Source organism: Sebastes fasciatus, chromosome 21 (genome assembly GCF_043250625.1).
Source record: "Sebastes fasciatus isolate fSebFas1 chromosome 21, fSebFas1.pri, whole genome shotgun sequence".
NCBI lineage: Eukaryota > Metazoa > Chordata > Actinopteri > Perciformes > Sebastidae > Sebastes > Sebastes fasciatus.
In genome coordinates this window covers 6,213,407-6,232,274 of record NC_133815.1, presented here as the reverse complement: position 1 = coordinate 6,232,274, position 18,868 = coordinate 6,213,407, and the positions used below count along the sequence as shown (strand labels likewise).

General features: G+C 38.6%; 2 protein-coding genes across 2 annotated transcripts in view; one reads left to right on the top strand and one right to left on the bottom strand.

The window, feature by feature from the left end:
* Positions 1–1,163: 1,163 nt before the first annotated feature.
* Positions 1,164–18,868, bottom strand: part of med1l (mediator complex subunit 1-like) — a 30,474-nt gene continuing 12,769 nt past the window's right edge. Inside the window, exons 2-18 of the mRNA XM_074622244.1 lie at positions 7,239–7,306; positions 6,406–6,491; positions 5,329–5,404; positions 5,182–5,236; positions 4,912–5,038; positions 4,815–4,843; positions 4,633–4,704; positions 4,473–4,547; positions 3,872–3,948; positions 3,737–3,799; positions 3,501–3,612; positions 3,270–3,394; positions 3,061–3,182; positions 2,657–2,855; positions 2,440–2,535; positions 1,902–2,004; positions 1,164–1,613 (exon numbers count right to left, since the gene is read on the bottom strand). Coding sequence (XP_074478345.1) covers positions 1,256–1,613; positions 1,902–2,004; positions 2,440–2,535; positions 2,657–2,855; positions 3,061–3,182; positions 3,270–3,394; positions 3,501–3,612; positions 3,737–3,799; positions 3,872–3,948; positions 4,473–4,547; positions 4,633–4,704; positions 4,815–4,843; positions 4,912–5,038; positions 5,182–5,236; positions 5,329–5,404; positions 6,406–6,491; positions 7,239–7,306 — 1,843 coding nt within the window. The 3' untranslated portion in view covers positions 1,164–1,255. The remainder of the gene's footprint in view (positions 1,614–1,901; positions 2,005–2,439; positions 2,536–2,656; positions 2,856–3,060; positions 3,183–3,269; positions 3,395–3,500; positions 3,613–3,736; positions 3,800–3,871; positions 3,949–4,472; positions 4,548–4,632; positions 4,705–4,814; positions 4,844–4,911; positions 5,039–5,181; positions 5,237–5,328; positions 5,405–6,405; positions 6,492–7,238; positions 7,307–18,868) is intronic.
* Positions 7,370–17,812, top strand: ralaa (v-ral simian leukemia viral oncogene homolog Aa (ras related)). Its single transcript, XM_074622242.1, has 5 exons — positions 7,370–7,638; positions 10,992–11,215; positions 11,326–11,534; positions 13,340–13,514; positions 14,062–17,812. Exons 2-5 carry the CDS (start codon positions 11,102–11,104, stop codon positions 14,182–14,184), a joined length of 621 nt encoding a protein of 206 aa, XP_074478343.1. The 5' UTR covers positions 7,370–7,638; positions 10,992–11,101; the 3' UTR covers positions 14,185–17,812.

Below are 18,868 nucleotides of genomic sequence, written 5' to 3'. Positions count from 1 at the left end.
GCTGCTTTCAGCTCCATATCAGCAAATATCCTCACAATTTAAAGATTTTTGAATGGAGTCTGGCACAAATTAAACTCTGCACAAAGAGCAAAAACACTTGTAACACTAAGAAAATTCAAGATATAAAGGGAATAGTGCAAGTTATAAGCTAGCTAATGTCCAGGGACAAACTCAAGGAGACTGCACATATTGCACTTTGTTTTTTAATTTTAAAGTTCATTATTATTTTTATTTCTATATGTAATATGTTTTTTTTTTGTTTTTTTTAAATATTTAGAGATTTTTATTTATTTAATTTTTTTTTTTTTCTTCTGATCCACTTTTCGAATTTGGATTAATATTATTCATTTATTTATTTATACTAGTTATACGTTATTTTTACGAGCACAATAGTTATGTCTGTGCATATGTGGGATAGAATGTAAAAGGTATATGAGCACGTACCGGGATGCCAGATGTCCCGTGTTTGTTACGTTTTGTGCATGAATGTTTGCATAAAAGTGGAAAAAGATTCAATACAAATATTGATATAAAAGTGAAAACAGCTATTTTTGCATTATGGGAGCTTTATGACGCATGTGTTGCTTCTCCACTTTACATGGCAAAGTATGTCTGATAAAGTATGTGTACTATATTGGTAGCTGTCCCAGGATAAGTAAGATAATTCAGACCGAGGAGTTTAATTCCACAAAGGTATTGAACTCCTACACTTTAATACCAACTGCCTTTAATTTATTGTACAAAAATAATAGTTTTAAAGGGGGAACATTTTTTAAAAGTGGTCTGTAAAATTTTTATAATGGTCACAATTAAGCCCTACTTTGATATAATTTATGCATCCAGCAGAGCCATTTCTTATTTTAATGTGTAGCGAGTTAATCTCTACACTTTACTCTTACGAGCCATCATGAATGCACGTTAACAATGTTTGATTGGCTCACATGGTACCAATCAACCAGGCTCTCGGCTGTCTGATGGAGGTCAAACGCCAAACCTCAAACCTTTACAGGCAGCGATCTGTGCCACACTGGAATACCCCAGCTCGCAGGAGATGGATGTGATCACACAAGAGCTGAATTAACAAACAGCTGCAGTTTCACAGTATCTCAATGTGTACACATGACATGTTTCATGGTAATCCTGATTTTGCATGTAAAGAAACATTTGCTTTATGAAACATTTATTTAATTTCTAAAAATGACACATTTTAAAAGGCTAAACTTTGTCATCACGTCATGTATACACGCGTACAGATTCAGATGAGCTCTGACAGTTGGCTGCCATTGGTCACCCAGTGAGAAAACACACCCACAGGAGAGAACATGTACGGGTTGACAGCAGGACTCGTGTTTATTTCAGGAAGGAGCTCAGATTTGGCTACAGACATGGCATAGGAGGCCGAACCAGAGACGCTGAAGCCATCCTCTGGCACAGCTGCACTCTGGGAGGACGCGGTCAAGGCGCCGTTGGTGTCGGTCACAGCAATCCTCGAGGGAGCTGAGTGGTCATTTTCGGCCTCTGTGGTGGCCGGGTGGCCGGGAGAAAGTGGAGCAGAGGTGACCTCCTCTAGCTTGCTGTATAATGTCGTCAAGGTCACAGGAATGGACATGAACCTGAGACACAGCGTTAGAAAAGGTCAGGTTGAGGGCAGAACGCAAAAAATTGTTAAATTTAGCACCAAATGGTATCAAAAATTGCTGCTTCTCAAATTAATCTTCCGGTTCCCAGCTTTCAGATGATGTACACCACTTCTATGTGACATCTACTGTTGACCTGCTATCTCCCCCTAAAGACCCCCTGTACCCCTCTAAAAACAAAGACAAAAGCGGGTCTATAGTAAAGAGGGCTGGAGTGGAAAACTGTAGAGAAATAAGAGGTAGATATAAGTTATGAAGCCATACCTCTTCATGACAGTGGAAAGATATTCATTCAGAGAGGGATCCCCTGTTCCTACTCCGAACAAAGTGCAGATGATCTGACGGGGATCAGGTACGTTTACCAGCACTGTGGCCAACACAAAAAAGACAACAAGTGAGATTTCTCTTTCCATTTGCCATTACCTAAAAATTATACACCTTATCAGCAGTGTCTGAATTGGACCAAAAATCAGTACCCTAATTCAGCAGTTGCATGACATAGCTAATGACACAAATCAAACTGTGCACAAATTTTGACAACTTAAAATATGTGTTGGCCTACATATTAAATTGGGATAATGAGAAGGAGTACCAAGGGCAGTTTCAGCGCAGTTTTCTCAGCATTAAGCTGGCTATGTGTTTACACAGAGAAGCAGTTGAGTGGATGTTTAGGGGTGCACACCTCGACTCACCAGGAGGTGGCGGTACGTTATAAGTAGTAAGGGTACTCATGTGGACCAACCCATTTCAGGCACTGCTTATGAAACCCAAACTAATCAGATAAAAGTAATATTCTGCTCACAGACAGCGAGCGAGTCAGTGTCAGGTCGGTGGAAGGTCACAGAAAAGCTGGTCTCAGACTCTGGAAGGACTTCGAAGTGAAGGTCACAAACCGAACCTGTTAGCAGAATAAACCCATCACATAACTCACTCATGAAATTGTCTTAATTTTTCTTGCCAACTTTGCATGATGACCTTGCCCAATATAACCAATTTCGTGATATTACAATGTCCCCTACCGGTTCCTGCACACTCAGAAGTGATGCAGCTCCTCAGCAGGGTGTTGATGGCGCTCTGATGTCGGAGCAGCTCCAGCAGGGCTGGGACGTGGGCCGGGTGGGTGAAGGGAATACTGTCCACTACGGTCCCTATCTGGGGAACCACCTCCCATGCAGCTCCGGGGAGGACATAACTGTGCATCACACCACCAGGAAGAGGCTGGACAGAAAACATATTGATTCCTTTTGTCATAAATCCAAAGCTTGCATAATAATTCAGCTTGAAATGAACCCAGTTACCTTTCACATTGAGCTTAACACAATCAGTATCACCTTTATTGGCCAAGTGTGTGAAAAATAAAAGCTAGGAACAAGGACAGCAAAGCTAGACAAATAAAGGCAAACATTGTGGTGATCATACATACCACTGTAAAAATAGTATCCTGCTCGTCTGATGTCTCCTCATGGCTGTTTGCACTCGATGAACGTCTCATCAGAAGCTTGGGTAATGGTGCCCACTGCAGGTCAACATCTGGTATGGCCACGTCTATGAAATATCACAGAGAGCATGTGATGGGGCTGATGCTTTACGTTCAAATAGATCATTTAAAAAAGGTGTAATCTGTACACGGACCTGTAATTTGTCTGAGCTTGATTACAAAAGACAACATCATTGGTATTGCTGGCTGCAGTTTGAGGAGAAAGCAGGCAGGCAGCGCTTCACATGGTGCCTCACTGAACGGCAGGAATACAGGACGACTGCCACAGGAAACAATTTTACCATATAAAACACCATCACATTCACTGTGGGATGTATAATGAGAAGTATCCTGTTGAGTGAGAGATTTAAACAGTAACACGTCACCCCTGGGGATCCAGCTGTGGGATCACAGACGCCATCTGAAGGTTGTGGGTTTCATAACTGACACCTACAGTCACATGGGCTGCCTGGACGAACGCCTCTGTGTTGGCCATTTCTTCAAAAATAAGAAGTTTTCCGGTACAATTGTTAAGACTTTACATGCATGTAAGAACGAGCCTCATGCATTCAAACATTTAACAGGTCTATTAAGTAATTTGTTTGGCACTTTGACATCTTACGTAAATCTGAGGTCTTCATTTCATCAGTCGGGGTGATATAGAACTGGATCGTCAGGGGGGAATCTAAAGTGATAGATTAAATATTAATTGAAGAAAATGATGCATGTTATGTTTTTGCTTCTTGATGTTACGTGCCTTCTCTTCCAGCTATCAGACACCCGATCCTGCCATTGTTAATCATGTCCACTTGGGGGTCAGAGTCCTTTGGCTCCCTGAAAGCAGGAAAAACAACAAATACATTTTATTTTCATTATTAATCTGCCGAATAATGACATTTAGTTGCATTAGCTGTAGGACTTGCTCAGCTTTTTTGGTATGCTTGTACAATTTACTAACACTATTGTAATATACTTGATATATTCTGGCCTTTTTTTTTTTGGTGGGTGGGATTAGTTTTTGCATATTGGAAAAACTCTAAATAAAATGTATGAAAAAAATGAATCTGCCGACTATTTTCTCAATCAATCGTTTAGTTTATGAAATGTCAAAAAGTAGTGACATCATAACTTCCCAGAGCTCAAAGTGATGTCTTTAAATTGCCATTTTATCCAAATATCAATCAAAATCTAATATCTTTAATTTACTCATCATATGATGAAAGCATGCATCAACTTCTCATACTTTAGAAGCTGGAGCCAGCCAATATTTGACATTTTTGCCTGAAGCAATTAATCAAATATCAAAATCGATCGACAAATTAATCATCTAATCGTCGCAGCGCTTTTATGTCACTTACCTTGGCAAATGTGAGATTTGCTGCAAGTCTTTCCCGAGGCATTGCAGAGATGCAAACAATTTTAATTTGATTACACTGAAACAAAAAAACACAAATAGCTAAATGACTGCAAGAGGCCCACAATATTAAAAAAGGCTGAATAATATTAAAGAGTAGGTACTTGTCCCCAGGGATGTTGTACTGGGTGAAGAGGCCTGCCAACTTCACGGAGAACTCAGCAAAATGTTTTGACCTGCGCAAAAAAAATATCAGCATCTAAAACAATTTATCTTTAGCTAATCATTTAAATAGCACTTCATCTCGCAAGCAAAATGACAAATTTATTGCAGCTCTAATGCTTACCTCAGCAGCTGCAGGAAGGACTCACTGGGCTGCAAGACAATTTCAATTTATTATCACGCAGAGTAAAGGGGAGTAGTGTGAATGGTAGTCCACTTACAACAGGGAAGCCTCCATGTGGAGCCACTTTGACCTCCGCCACCCCGCCACACGGCAGCAGCACCACCTCCAGGTAGAACAAATCGGCCGTCAGGTAGCATGTGGCCTCGGTAATGTGAAAGCCCATTCTAGGGAGGACAGAGCAGGAGAAAATTTGCGCCACCACAGTATATTACAAGAGAAATTGAGCTCTGTAATGATGATCCTGTTCATTATAGACCAATAAAATAGATTTTGTAGGGCTGTGAAGTCAAATATAACAACTCTCTACCCTTGCTGTTTGGCGATCATCTCCAGACGAGACCTCATGGCTTTCATACAGGACACTGAAACACACAGAGACAGACTTACTCACAGGTAAAGTGACATACATGTACTAAAATACATACAAAAGAGCATTTGTATATTGTTTGTTTACCATTTAACTCTTCCTGGAGCCTTTCCAGTGATCTAACCAGTGGCTTATAGGGTCTGGATTCATCTTTGCGTCTGTCCTATTGGGGAACAAAGGGCAGAAACAAACAATGGACCAGTTGTGTGACAAAGTCATCCTTGTGTAAACAGTGTTTGGTCCTTACAGCCCATCCCATGACACCAGTGCAGTGCGAGGGGATTTGGATGCTTTGCACTTTGGGATCGGCATGTTTTAAAAACCAGGAAGGTTGGAAAAGAAGTGAAAATACATAGTACTTCGTTTTTTTTCTGGTCCTAAAAAAGTCCTCCTCAGCATCACTGCTGGCAGGAAACTGCATGACGAGCCTCAGCTGCCTTATCCCCCCCTGGACCACACATCACTTCAGACCACCAACTAATCACGTTTCTTTACTGGACTCCAGAGACTGACCGCTGCCAAGCTCCACTTTGTATTAATCCAAAAGTATTATCTCTCCTGCTGCTCCACCCATGACAAATCTAAAGAAAACTAACACACCCTCTCATTGCTTCAGCATACAGTACACGTCACTATATAACAGTGCTTAATACACTTAAAGAGTGCTTTGCAGCCTTTTTGTTGAGTGTAAAAGACATTTGAATCTGCAAAGCTTTGCATGTTTGGCCCTAAGCCTGTAGCCAAATGATATAGATCGTCTTACCAAACATGACAGTGTTAAACATACTAGAAACAAAGCAATGGCCGGCCGAGAAAAACAACTTTGGTTTGTCTCAAAAAGGCTCACTACTCATACTCTGGCATGTGGTTGAAGTGAATCCGTCAATGCACAAACTGATCCAATAACAAAGACTTGTGTGTTCCCGGATAGATGCTCTCACTCTCAGTGCATTACCACACCAGTTCCTGATTTGCAGCACATCATCATATTAGAGACGCCATCCAGTAACAATAACTCTTATTTAAGCATTCAACACTTTTCTCTGCATAGAACTAATAAAAGGGCCTTTAAATAACCCTGTCAATGAGAATTTTGTGTTATCTCCACGATTTACACTGTGGTATTTAACAAACATGCTGATGAAAACAGATAATTTGTCTTACCATGCATCTTCGGACAAGCTGAAAGGTTTCATTCCATGTCTTCTCTGCAAATTTCAAGTGTAGCTGAGAGATAATGGACTTCATGACTGAGGCATACAAAAAGAAGAAAAAAATAACATTTAAAATATTAAAACTTAAGTATCCATAAGCTTAAATTTGTAATGTACACGAATAAAAATAACTTATAAATTATATTATTATTTAAAACTGTTTTTATTAGTGAGAAATTGCTGTTACATTCACAGAAAAAGTAAAGATGAAACATTTAATTCCATGTCTTTTTTGCAAATTTTTAATGGACTTCATGACTAAAGCATAGAAAATGAAGAAAACAATTAAATATTATTAAAAAAAAAAGTCCCCACAAACTTAAATTTGTAATTGTTTTTTTTGTTGTTGTTGTAATTTTCTTTCTTGAAATTTTAGGCATTTTTTAAATATATTTTTGAGTTACAAATAAACAGTTAGGCCTACTTCTGTGTTTGGATTTAATGATAAAATATTAATTTATTTAAAATAACAACATATTTTTGGGCTACAAACACACAGTCACTTTTGTGTTTGGATTTAATGATAAAAAAAAAAATGAGGAAAAAAATAAAATATTATTAAAACAGTAAAGACAAGCTTGAATTTGGAATTGCCTTTTCTTTCTTTTAATTTTAGGCATTTTTAAAATATATTTTTGGGTTACAAATGTGTGTGTGTTTGGATTTAATGATAACATATTAATTTATTTAAAATAATATATCTTTGGTCTACAAACACACAGTCACTTTTGTGTTTGGATTTAATGATAAAAAAATATTTTAAATAAAAACAAAAACTCTAACCTGTAAAAAAACAAATTACCTGCTCCTTCAAATCTGTCTCTCTTGCTGATTTGACAAAGAGTCTCCACCTGAGACAAATTATATAGACAGATTATCCAATTAACCAATTATCTCGCATGTTTAATCCACTCTATTACATCAACCACGAAGCTACATAATTTGGAAATTATATTATCATTTTTTAACTATTCTGAGATGTTTTTATTAGTGAGAAATAGACACAAACCAGTAAAGCTGAGTGTGTTAATCCCAGCCGGTTCTCCTCCCAGACGGTCGGGCGTTGTCAGACAGAGTCAGTCCACTGCTGGAGGAGTTAGCTTCAGAGCAGCCAGCCATGAGCTAACAAGCATCTAATTCAACCTCAAACGTCGTAGCAAAGTGAACACTATTCAATCTACCGGTAGGTGCTGTTATTCACACATATAATCTGCCTTTATAACGCTTAACTGCTGCTTATGTTTGTTTATTTTAATATTATTAATGTTGCATCAGTTAGTTGTGATTAGCTTGTTAGCCGTTTAGCATGCTATGTGGCTAACAGAGGATCGACCGAACATCTGTTGCTTAGTAACCGATGTTATTATATTTACCTTATTAATATCTGCTACCTGCATGTCTTTAAATGTTAATTAACGCACAGGTGACGTTAACCTGCTTGTTAACCTGTTAGTTAGCTTGTTAGTTAGCCACATCACCTGCTGTTGCCATGCCACCAGCTAACGTGCTGATACGTTAACATGATTATTAGAGCATTGCACGTTGCTATTAATGATTTCAGTCGTCTGGTGTGATAATAAGGTGCTTGCTAAGATAACAGTATATTCCTTATTATTGTATTCTTGACGTGCCAGGTGTTATTAATGTTATTGAGCCACTTTCATGATCCTCTTATAGGTTTGTTTACTTGTTATGATGTGTCACCATTACCTCATTACACCTCACTGACACGTCATGTTGACGTCATCATTTAAGCCGAGGTCTTTGTTGTTACTGTTTATTGACTTAAACGTTCCTAATGTTACTTAAAATATGCATATAACGTTATATAAGTTAACAAAATGTTTCCTACAAACTATTTAACCCTCCTGTTACCTTCAAATTTACTAACATCTTTTATCCTTGGGGTCAATTTGACCCCAGCAATTTAAACCTCCAGAAAATTATTATAATTAAAATTGTTACCCAAGTTTATGTGTCAGGTACTTTAGTTTTGTTTGTTGACTACCTAAATACCCCTTTAAATAAAATCAATATCTTCACGGGAACCATATTTTGCTGCCCCCAAAGCGTGGGGAAATATCAAAGTTCTCGCGAGAATGATGTTTCCCCTCTCCCATGTAGTGTGAACTATCAGTGGTTCTCGCACTACTACAGTTATGGTTGTGTTAGGTTAGGGCCCTAAAGCTTTTTGAAGATTATAAAATTGCGTGTTATAGTGACCTCAATATCATCCAAAACAAATGTGTGTAAAATGTTGATATTTCTTATATGTTTTATACAGCTAAAACAGCCTGGGGTCAAATTGACCCCAAAGAACACCGATGTGTACAGCATGTGTACAGGACATTGAAAACATATCATCATTTTAATTTTATGTTTACCCAGCTGTCCCCATTAAATTAGGAAAAGTCATTAAATATGTAGCAAAAAAAATTATGTCAATCATTTATTTAGAGACATTAAACATTGAATGGGGTCAAACCGACCCCAAAGATAATAGGAGGGTTAAGAGACATTTTCCCCTACTACTACTACTACTACTACTTTTGCTACAGCAGTTCATCAGTTTATTGGCCCACTTCAATCCAATATCAGTTTTACAGCTTGACTTTTGACCATCATGTCACTAAACTTGTCCAGACCTGCTTTCTCCAGTTAAGAAACATTGCAAAAAATCAGATGCATCTTGTCCTCCACGGATCTTGAACTTTTAATTCACACTTTCATATTCTCCCGTCTAGACTATTGTAATTCCCTCTACACCTGCCTCAGTCAATGTGCTTTAAATCACCTACAGGTGGTTCAAACTGCAGAGGCCATGTTATTAACCTATATATAAATAAAGCTTTACTTACTTACTACGGGAGCTTAAATGGTTAAAGTAATAGGACATGGCCTCCTGTACTAAATCTTAATATTGACATTTAGTGCATACACCCCTTTTGTTAATTTGTATAATGACCTATTGGCTGCTTTCCCATCTTTATCCCTGATCCCCAGAGAGGTCTGTGTGGGCCGATGATAGGGAAAGGGCATTAACACACACTTGATGGTATTCCCATAGTCTTCCTGGACTGTCCAGTAAGGGAAACTGACCACTAAATAGCTTTGGCATCTGTCAGATTTTATCCAGTCCTTTGTAAAATACTGCCAGATGTTACTCAGAAGCTTTAAAAAAAAAAAAAAAGTCATTGCGTAATGGCTTTGGCAGGTTCCTGTTCGGTTTAGTGGAATGTACCTAATGTTTGTCACGATGCACAATAAGTTTGATTATCAATATGTCATCGATGTTGTTAGGTTTTCTCAAAAGGATGCCACAAACAGGTTTTTTTCCCACAGGTTTGCCAATTTATGTTGTGGTTTGTCTGACATCCAGCATGTGAAAGTTGGCTGCAGGGTTGGAAATTAACACCAGCCAAATGCTGGTAAAGTATGCAAGTGGCTGCTAGATTTGCTTCACTCACCAGCCAAAAAAACAATAGTAATCTCTGGAGTGGCTGGTGGATTTTGCAATTTACCAGCCACAGTGGCTGGTCGACAAAAAAGTTAATTTCCAACAGTGGTTGGCTGCAAAATAGCTCTGCATTCACGAGGTTGCTTCTATTTTTTTTCAATAATATTTTATTGGAAGTAACATCAGCTGTACAGAAACATACAAATAAAGCATAAATGTAAATGATTGTCCCTCTATATTTTGGTATTTTTCCCCCCAAGCCCCCGCTCACCCAACCCTCACCAATTGACGATGCAAAAAGGATAAAAAAGAAATATTACATTTTAAAAGTAGAAAGTAGAAAAAAAGATTTAAATAAAATAAGATAAATAATAAATCAAATACACATTGACAATAATAATACTTATAGAATAAATCCCAAACTAAAGATAAAATAGGCCGATAAACTTTACATCAAATACTCATCATCATCCCTGATGGAGGACATAATGTTGTTCCTTAAACTGAAAAAAAAAAAGAATTGCCATTCACGGATAAGCCCAGAAATTTGTACTATACCTGGCAGCCCCTCTTATGTTATTTTGACCGACTGATCAACTTGAAGCATTTTGTTAATCTATAATACTGACCATGAATGCACCTTTCTGGCAGACCATTTCATCACCCAAATAATTTCTGCATAATGTATGGGGAAACAATGCTATGAATAAAATTTTTCCAGTAATGAAATCTATTTCTATGACTTGTTTTGTCCTTGGAAAGAAAAAGTAAAGGCACAGTGTTCACTATAGCTACATTAAGGGACATATAGTCGTTCTGCAGACACATAGCTGCAGGGAGGAGCGATAATGAAAATACTGATTTATAAAGCAGCCACGTTTTATCTTGCTTTAGTCTGAACCTGGTACACTACGTTTATAGTGTAATGGCAGTTTATCCTGGTTTTATTTTATTGCTATGAGATACAATGATGGCTTTGCAGTCTAGCTGCAGAAATGGGATCTGGAGCCTCGGAAATGATGATGAAACATCTTAGGATTTCTCCTCTCTTTTCTTTTTTTTTTTTATAATCTCCCCAGGAATTATCATTGTTGCAGCTGGATTTCACGGCCTTCATTTCACAATCCTCAAGCTCCACATTGAACTTTCTACCTTTCACACTCGGATCTCTCCTGGTGCACGCAGAGCCATGGCAGCTGCTAAGCCAAAAGGGCAGAACTCTCTAGCCCTGCACAAAGTGATAATGGTGGGCAGTGGAGGAGTGGGGAAATCAGCCCTCACGCTCCAGTTCATGTATGATGAGGTGAGCAACTTGCATCACAACACTCAAGTAAAATTCACAGGTTGTTGAGGTAGGAAAGTTTCTCGTTTGCATAATGCATGACCGACTTTATGTTATATCCCCCCTTGTAGTTTGTTGAAGACTACGAGCCCACCAAAGCAGACAGCTACAGGAAGAAAGTGGTGCTGGATGGAGAGGAGGTACAGATTGACATCCTTGACACAGCTGGACAAGAGGACTATGCAGCCATCCGAGATAACTACTTCCGCAGCGGCGAGGGTTTCCTCTGTGTATTCTCCATCACAGAACTGGAGTCATTTGCAGCAACAGTCGACTTCAGGTCCAGTGGCAAACAATATTCAATCCATTAGAATTTAATGACAGAGACCATTAGGTATCTTCCCCCTGCTAAAATGCATAACCAATGTACAGTGCCTTCAGAAAGTATTCAGACACCTTCACTTTTTTCACATTTTGTTATGTTGCAGCCTTATGCTAAAATCGATAAAATTATCTTTTTCCCTCATCAATCTACACTCAATACACCACAATGACAAAGTGGAAACAGAATTTTAGAAATTTTTGCAAATTTATTAAAAAGGAAAAACTGAAATATCACATTTACTTAAGTATTCAGACCCTTTAATCAGTACTTAGTTGAAGCACCTTTGGCAGCGATTACAGCATTGAGTCTTCTTGGGTATGACGCAACAAGCTTTGCACACCTGGATTTGGGGAGTTTCTGCCATTCTTCTCTGCAGATCCTCTCAAGCTCTGTCAGGTTGGATGGGGACCATCGGTGGACAGACATTTTCAGGTCTCTCCAGAGATGTTCGATTGGGTTCAAGTCAGGGCTCTGGCTGGGCCACTCAAGGACATTCACAGAGTTGTCCCTAAGCCACTCCTGCGTTATCTTGGCTGTGTGCTTAGGGTCATTGTCCTGCTGGAAGGTGAACCTTCAGCCCAGTCTGAGGTCCTGAGCGCTCTGGAACAGGTTTTCTTTAAAATATCTCTGTACTTTGCTCCGTTCAGCTTTCCCTCAACCCTGACCAGTCACCCAGTCCCTGCCGCTGAAAAACACCCCCAAAGCATGATGCTGCCACCACCATGCTTCACCGTTGGGATGGTTTTGGGCAGGTGATGAGCGGTGCCTGGATTCCTCCAGACATAACGCTTAGAATTTAGGCCAAACAGTTCAATCTTGGTTTAATCAGACCAGAGAATCTTGTTTCTCACAGTCTGAGTGTCCTTTAGGTGCCTTTTTGCAAACTCCAAGCAGGCTTTCATGTCCATCTGGCCACTCTACCATACAGGCCTGATGGGTGAATTGTTGCAGTGATGGTTGTCCTACTGGAAGTTTCTCCCATCTCCACACAGGATCTCTGGAGCTCAGCCAGAGTGACTATTGGGTTCTTGGTCACCTCTCTTACCAAGGCCCTTCTCCCCCGATGCTCAGTTTGGCCGGGCGGCCAGCTCTAGGGAGAGTCTTGGTTGTTCAAAACTTCTTCCATTTCAGAATTATGGAGGCCACTGTGCTCATTGGGACCTTCAATGCTGCAGACATTTTTTTGTAGCCTTCTTCAGATCTGTGCCTCGACACAATCCTGTCTCTGAGCTCTGTAGGCAGTTCCATCGACTTCATGGTTTGGTTTTTGCTCTGATATGCGTTGTCAGCTGTGAGACCTTATATAGACAGGTGTGTGCCTTTCCAAATCATGTCCAATCTATTGATAAACATCTCAAAGATGATCGAGGAAAATGGGAGGCATCTGAGCTAAATTTCAAGTGTCATAGTAAAGGGTCTGAATACTTAAGTAAATGTGATATTTCAGTTTTTCCTTTTTAATAAATTTGCAAAAATTTCTAAAATTCTGTTTCCACTTTGTCATGATGGTGTATTGCGTGTAGATTGATGAGGAAAAAAAGTAATTTAAACGATTTTATCATAAGGCTGCAATATAACAAAATGTGAAAAAAGTGAAGGGGTCTGAACACTTTCTGAAGGCACTGTATACTGTTTTGACATTGTGGAACATCATTAAAGGCATCTGTATTTTCTACAATTTTGCCTCATTCCCTTTAGCAAGCAGTAGTCTGTTTATTTTTAATAATTCATGGCTGAATGACATTTGTGTTCCTTTGCAGAGAGCAGATTCTGCGAGTGAAGGAGGATGAGAATGTACCCTTTCTCTTGGTTGGGAACAAGTCAGATTTGGACGACCGACGGCAGGTTAGCGCAGACGAGGCGAAGGCACGCGCCGAGCAGTGGGGCGTGTGCTACGTTGAGACTTCTGCCAAAACCCGTGCTAATGTTGACAAGGTACGTTTGACTGGCTAAAGGCTAGCCCACACTAAAAGATTCGGAGATTTTGAAAATGTGAGAGACCACACACATAACGACATGTTATGATAAATTTAACAGTTTTGTCCTGATAGTGTGTGGTGAGCAACGATTTGGCCAAAACATTCACCACACACTAACAGATTCCATTCATGAACGAAAGAGTCCCGACTCTCAAAACCAGATATCTTGCAAAATCTCTCGATCAAACTTGACATGGTAAAAGACGGGCAGGAAGAATTAGCGATGTTTGTTGCAATGAGAAATTTGAGTCTCCTGGGAAAATCGGGAGGATTGGCAAGTATGCCTTGAGGTTCCCTCACATAACCGATCGTAAATATTGAACATTTGATATTTGTCAGGATGGACTTAAGAGCAGATCAGGGGATGTAAAAATCGTTCTCAACATACCCCATACCACAGGAATATCTGGAAAATTTTAAGAACAAAAAAAAAATCAGGTTTACGTCATTGATATTCAGCAAACAGAAAAGCGTGAAACACGACTTTTTGTGTTTTTTAACAGGTGTTCTTTGACCTGATGAGAGAGATCCGGGCGAGGAAAATGGAGGACAGCAAAGAGAAGAACGGGAAGAAGAAAAGTAAAAGTTTGGCCAAGAGAATTAGAGAGAGATGTTGTATTTTATAGTGGTAAAAGAGGAGCAGGGTAGCTGCTTATGTACATATACATTTCTCAGACTTTTGCATTTATTTTGTGCCCATACCTGACCATGACTTTCTGTTCCTGGCTAACAGGACATCTGACCGTGTGTCAGGGAGTAGTAAGGTGGCACTCCATACACCATTTATAGCTCTAACTTTTTATGTGCTGACACTCCAAATAATGTATGTACTCTCTCTCTTATTCTGACCACATTAGAGTGTAATAAATGGATGGTGTTTAATTTAGGCCTAAGCTTGACAAGAGGCTAAGCCCTGAAATGTTACGAAACCTTTCATTGTAAAGTTTGATGTGTATAATATATTCAGACAACTGTGCAGTTGAAAAAGAAAAGATAAAAAAAGTGTCAGAGCCAAGGTTTAAAATAGAGAAAATGTAACTGGAGCTTTGGTGGGAAATGTAAGTGAACAGACTCAGCAGTGTAGTGTCAACCCAGAGTTCATCAAGTGCCACCAAAATGTACGTTGCACTGGTGAATCTATGAAGCATTTTAATTGAAAGATCGTTAACGAAAAGCCGAAATTTAATGCCATTCCTGTTTGTTGTTTTACACCTCAATTTTATTACCTTATTTTTATCTGTGAAGTCGAACTTATCTCTCTTTTCTTATCATATCGACCAGTCTTAAGATATAAGCGCACTAATGTTTCCTTTTTCTTTCCCCTTCGCGTCACTTTGTTGAGTCCTTCTCAAACGCACAAACAATATTAATCATTACCCTTAAATCTGTGAGGGATTACTACAACACTTGAACTTGTTTTTTTCAGTTATAACATTTCAGAAGTTTTACCTCACTCGGCCAACGACTTTCATTGCCTTTTTTTATTTTTTCTGCGATAAAGGAATCCCTGGTGCTCCTGATTAAAAAAGGTGATTCCATAACACTACATCCTTTACATGTTGTTTTTAAACACATTAAAGTTGATAAAATAAATTGCTTCCAGTCATGTAAAGATTTATTTTGCCAATTTTATTTTTTCCTGGCTCAGACTTTTAATCACCAACCTCTTTTTTTACTTAAATGTGTTTCTTATTATGGACTCAAATAAATTAATGGATCGATGAATTTTAAGGCATTAAATATCAAAAATGAATGAAGTGTCCAAAAAAGTTGCTCTCAGTCACCAAAGAAAAATGCTAGCTAGTACAATTAAGTGCCCACTTATTACTGGAAGTGAATGACAACCTGCTATAGCGAGCATCAAAAGGAAGCACTGCAGTGTTTGTGTAAAAACTTAAAGTACTTCATTGTGAACGGCCTGGGAAAGAAATGCAAGGTTACGTGGGATTTAGTAATTCATCACTGTTGCCTCTCTGTCCATTGTGAATGTGAATAATCCCCTCCCCCCAGCTCCCCCATACCCTTACTGTTTGCCTGTAATCTTAGCTTGCCAATGATGTGCAGAGTTTAGAGGTCATTGACATCCTACTTTGTTTACCTTTGTTCCATTTTGTGCAAGGCTACCTGGTGTTATAAAGCTCTAATAACATGGTAATGATCATTTCCTCTCATGTAGAAGTCATTTCAAGTGAGGATTAAAGTGTAAAAATTTGTCAAAATGAGAGTCCTATACGTGATCATAGACTGTATATAAAGATGAATGACGCATGTCCACTTCCTCCCACTGTTCACAAGTGAAGCCAAAGTATCCCGGTTACGGGAGCTCCCATGTTGAGATTTTGATGTAATTTGCGTAGTAGTGATCAGGCGGTGAAGCCGTGGTATTGGTCACCACCCAAACCAGTCGCGACCAGAGCACAGCTGCCAATCATGACGTCTCACCCCCTTTTTATAGCATCAAATAACTAATCAAAACCAAACTTATCAGAAAAATTAACACTTGAACAACATCAGAGTGATTAAAAACTACCTGATTTGACAGAAACCATCTTTGGGAAAAATTTATTTGCGGTGTACTTTTGACTTTTTAGTTTCCCATCCGCTAACATGGAAGAGGCAGGATTTATGACATATACTGCAACCAGCCACCAGGGGTCGAGCAAGGTGTTTTGGCTTCACTTTTAAGGAGCTGTCATGTTGTCCATCTTTATTTACAGTTGGTGCCTTCAATTGAAACTCGTGAGCTCGTGTTTACAACATGGGAAGTCGTGTACACAATATGCTGGCGTTCAAGTGGTTAAGTCGTATAGAACACTGCTGCTAAGCAACGGCAACATTACTGTCGGCGTCTAGAAGCCACAGAGGCTAACAATTTAGCAAGCAGTTAACATGATGTAGTAAATACAAAGACATAATGACAGAGGCCATGACAATATATTCACTTATGTACCCTTTCTGACAACGTCAACAAACACGTCACAGTGCGGGAACTCTGAGCTTTCAGAAACGTTCCACTTTCGTGGTAGTGAATACCACAACGGGGGAACACGGTAAACACGACCCCATTTGAAGGCACCGAGTCTACGTACGTGATTAACAGCTAAATTGCATAGACCAAAACACACTGTGAAATCTGCCCCTCCACTCTCCTAGCTCCCCTTTATGACTGAGCCACTCTTTTTTTTTTTTTTTTTAACTTATTTAAAATAACTTATTTAATTATGTTTCAAAGTCTGACCACCATCCAGAGGTGGTTTTCCATGTTTCACTCTTATCCAGCTCACCATTTACATAAAAGGATTTCCTCAACAAATAGGGTGCCCAACACTGGAGTCTATGCAAAAAATATGATTGTTGTAATAGCAAAGAGGAAGAGAATATGAAACAAAACAGTGTCAGTGAGAAGCATTTAATGCAGTTCAGAGCTCTGAAAACTGTTTTTATATTTGAAAACATTGTCTCATTGATTCCCTGAGAACACTAAATAACTCCTGGCTTTGATTACAGGCTTTTGTTTGTCATATTTCAGTTTGTTTAATTGTACAAAAAAAAATCACATTAATGCAAAAGAATGTCCGTGGTATTTGTTGTTAACTGAAAAGCACACAGTAGAGAAAGATATGTGACTCGAACCCAAAAATGTTGGGATCTTCGTGGCATGAGAATGTTTAGAAAGTAGTTTGGGTTAATATGTTATTAAGGGCTAACCTCCAGTACACCATAAATGATAGAAACACACCTGAAAGTTAAAGTGACAGGCACAGAATCTGAATCCCAGTCTGTTATAGCATACCTTCGTCAGCTTACGGCCATTGCATTAACTGCTGTGAAGCTACTATACTTAAACCATAGTGCTTGCTTACTCTAACATGCAGTCTTATTCTTGTTTTAGAAGCAAACATTCATTTCTTCGTCTTCATGCTAATAGACGTGATGGCCCTTTCAGCGGGATTCAAGTGGTGATACTAAAACAGATATTTGTGTGAAAGCTATGAGCAACCTGTCCTCCTGGGTATTCAAATAATTTGCCTTTTATATAAATACCCTTGGAATAAAGAGTAGATATATACGTCTTTGATTGGATGGGTGTATGTTTGCCATCAATTTCCTCCATGTTTACTTCTTTTGAACGTAACCACTAATGTAGCCTATCTGTTTGTGAATGCAAGAGGTGAAGCTTACATTTCAATTTATTATTTTTCTGTTTGTGAGTTATTTGGAAATGGAAAAATAAAGTGGATATTACTAATAACATTTTCCAAATGTATTCAGGTATTCTTTGTGTGAAGATTTATGTCTAGACTTGAGTTATTACACCGAGCAGACAGAGGACTCCTCTGGGAGTTTGCACGCTGCTCATATTTCTGTGAACACGCTGAATGTCACCACCTGCAGAACACGACCTTCATTTCTATTGATCAGATGAAGGTTTAATACCTTTAGTTACACTATCAAAGCAACTTTGAATTTGCCATGTTTGTAAGCAGTTTGAAGGCAAAATGACTGCATCAAATTGTTCTTGTTGACCTATATAATGTATATGCAAGCACAGATAGCATGACTCAGCCCATATCTCTCTGTGTGTTTACGCAATCACACTGAGTCTTTGTGCTGCAGATATGGTCGTCCTACAGCTCGGTTAGTATTGATTTACCATAGTTCAGACATGGATATGTTGCAGTTGCAGTATGTTGTGGACATTGAGTGTTTCAAATAGAATTTAGTGCACAATGCAGACTACTGGCGACATTGTTACTTAGAGTAAAATCTGTATTTTTTCAAAAATACATTGAAGGAGTTGGAGGAAGGTACATTAGATTGTAGATGATGATCTGAGGCTTGCTATACTCAAACTGTGATCTGAAATTATATTGTATTATACTTATATCAGAATCAGAAATTGGGGCGTTACAGTTGCTCTTGTATAAACATAAAGAAATGTAAGAAAATATAAATAAATTATTTACATAATAGTACAATATAAACAATATATGTAAAGAAATATAAGTAAGTACTAGAATTCAAAATGGGAATATATGAAATATGTACAAATATAATTAAATATATAACACATAACTACATCGCAAATAAGTAAATACAAAATGCTGAGAAATGGGATCTATTAAGTTTGTTAAATATAAATACCAGAATGGTATAAATAAAAAATAAGAAATAAACAAGAACATTTCTTGAATGTACAGGATAAATGCAGTATTAATGACAGTATTGCACAGTTATATGTTGTATGTCTGACACTTTGCTGCCAGTCTTGGCCAGAACACTCTTGTAAAGGAGATTTTTTAAATTTAA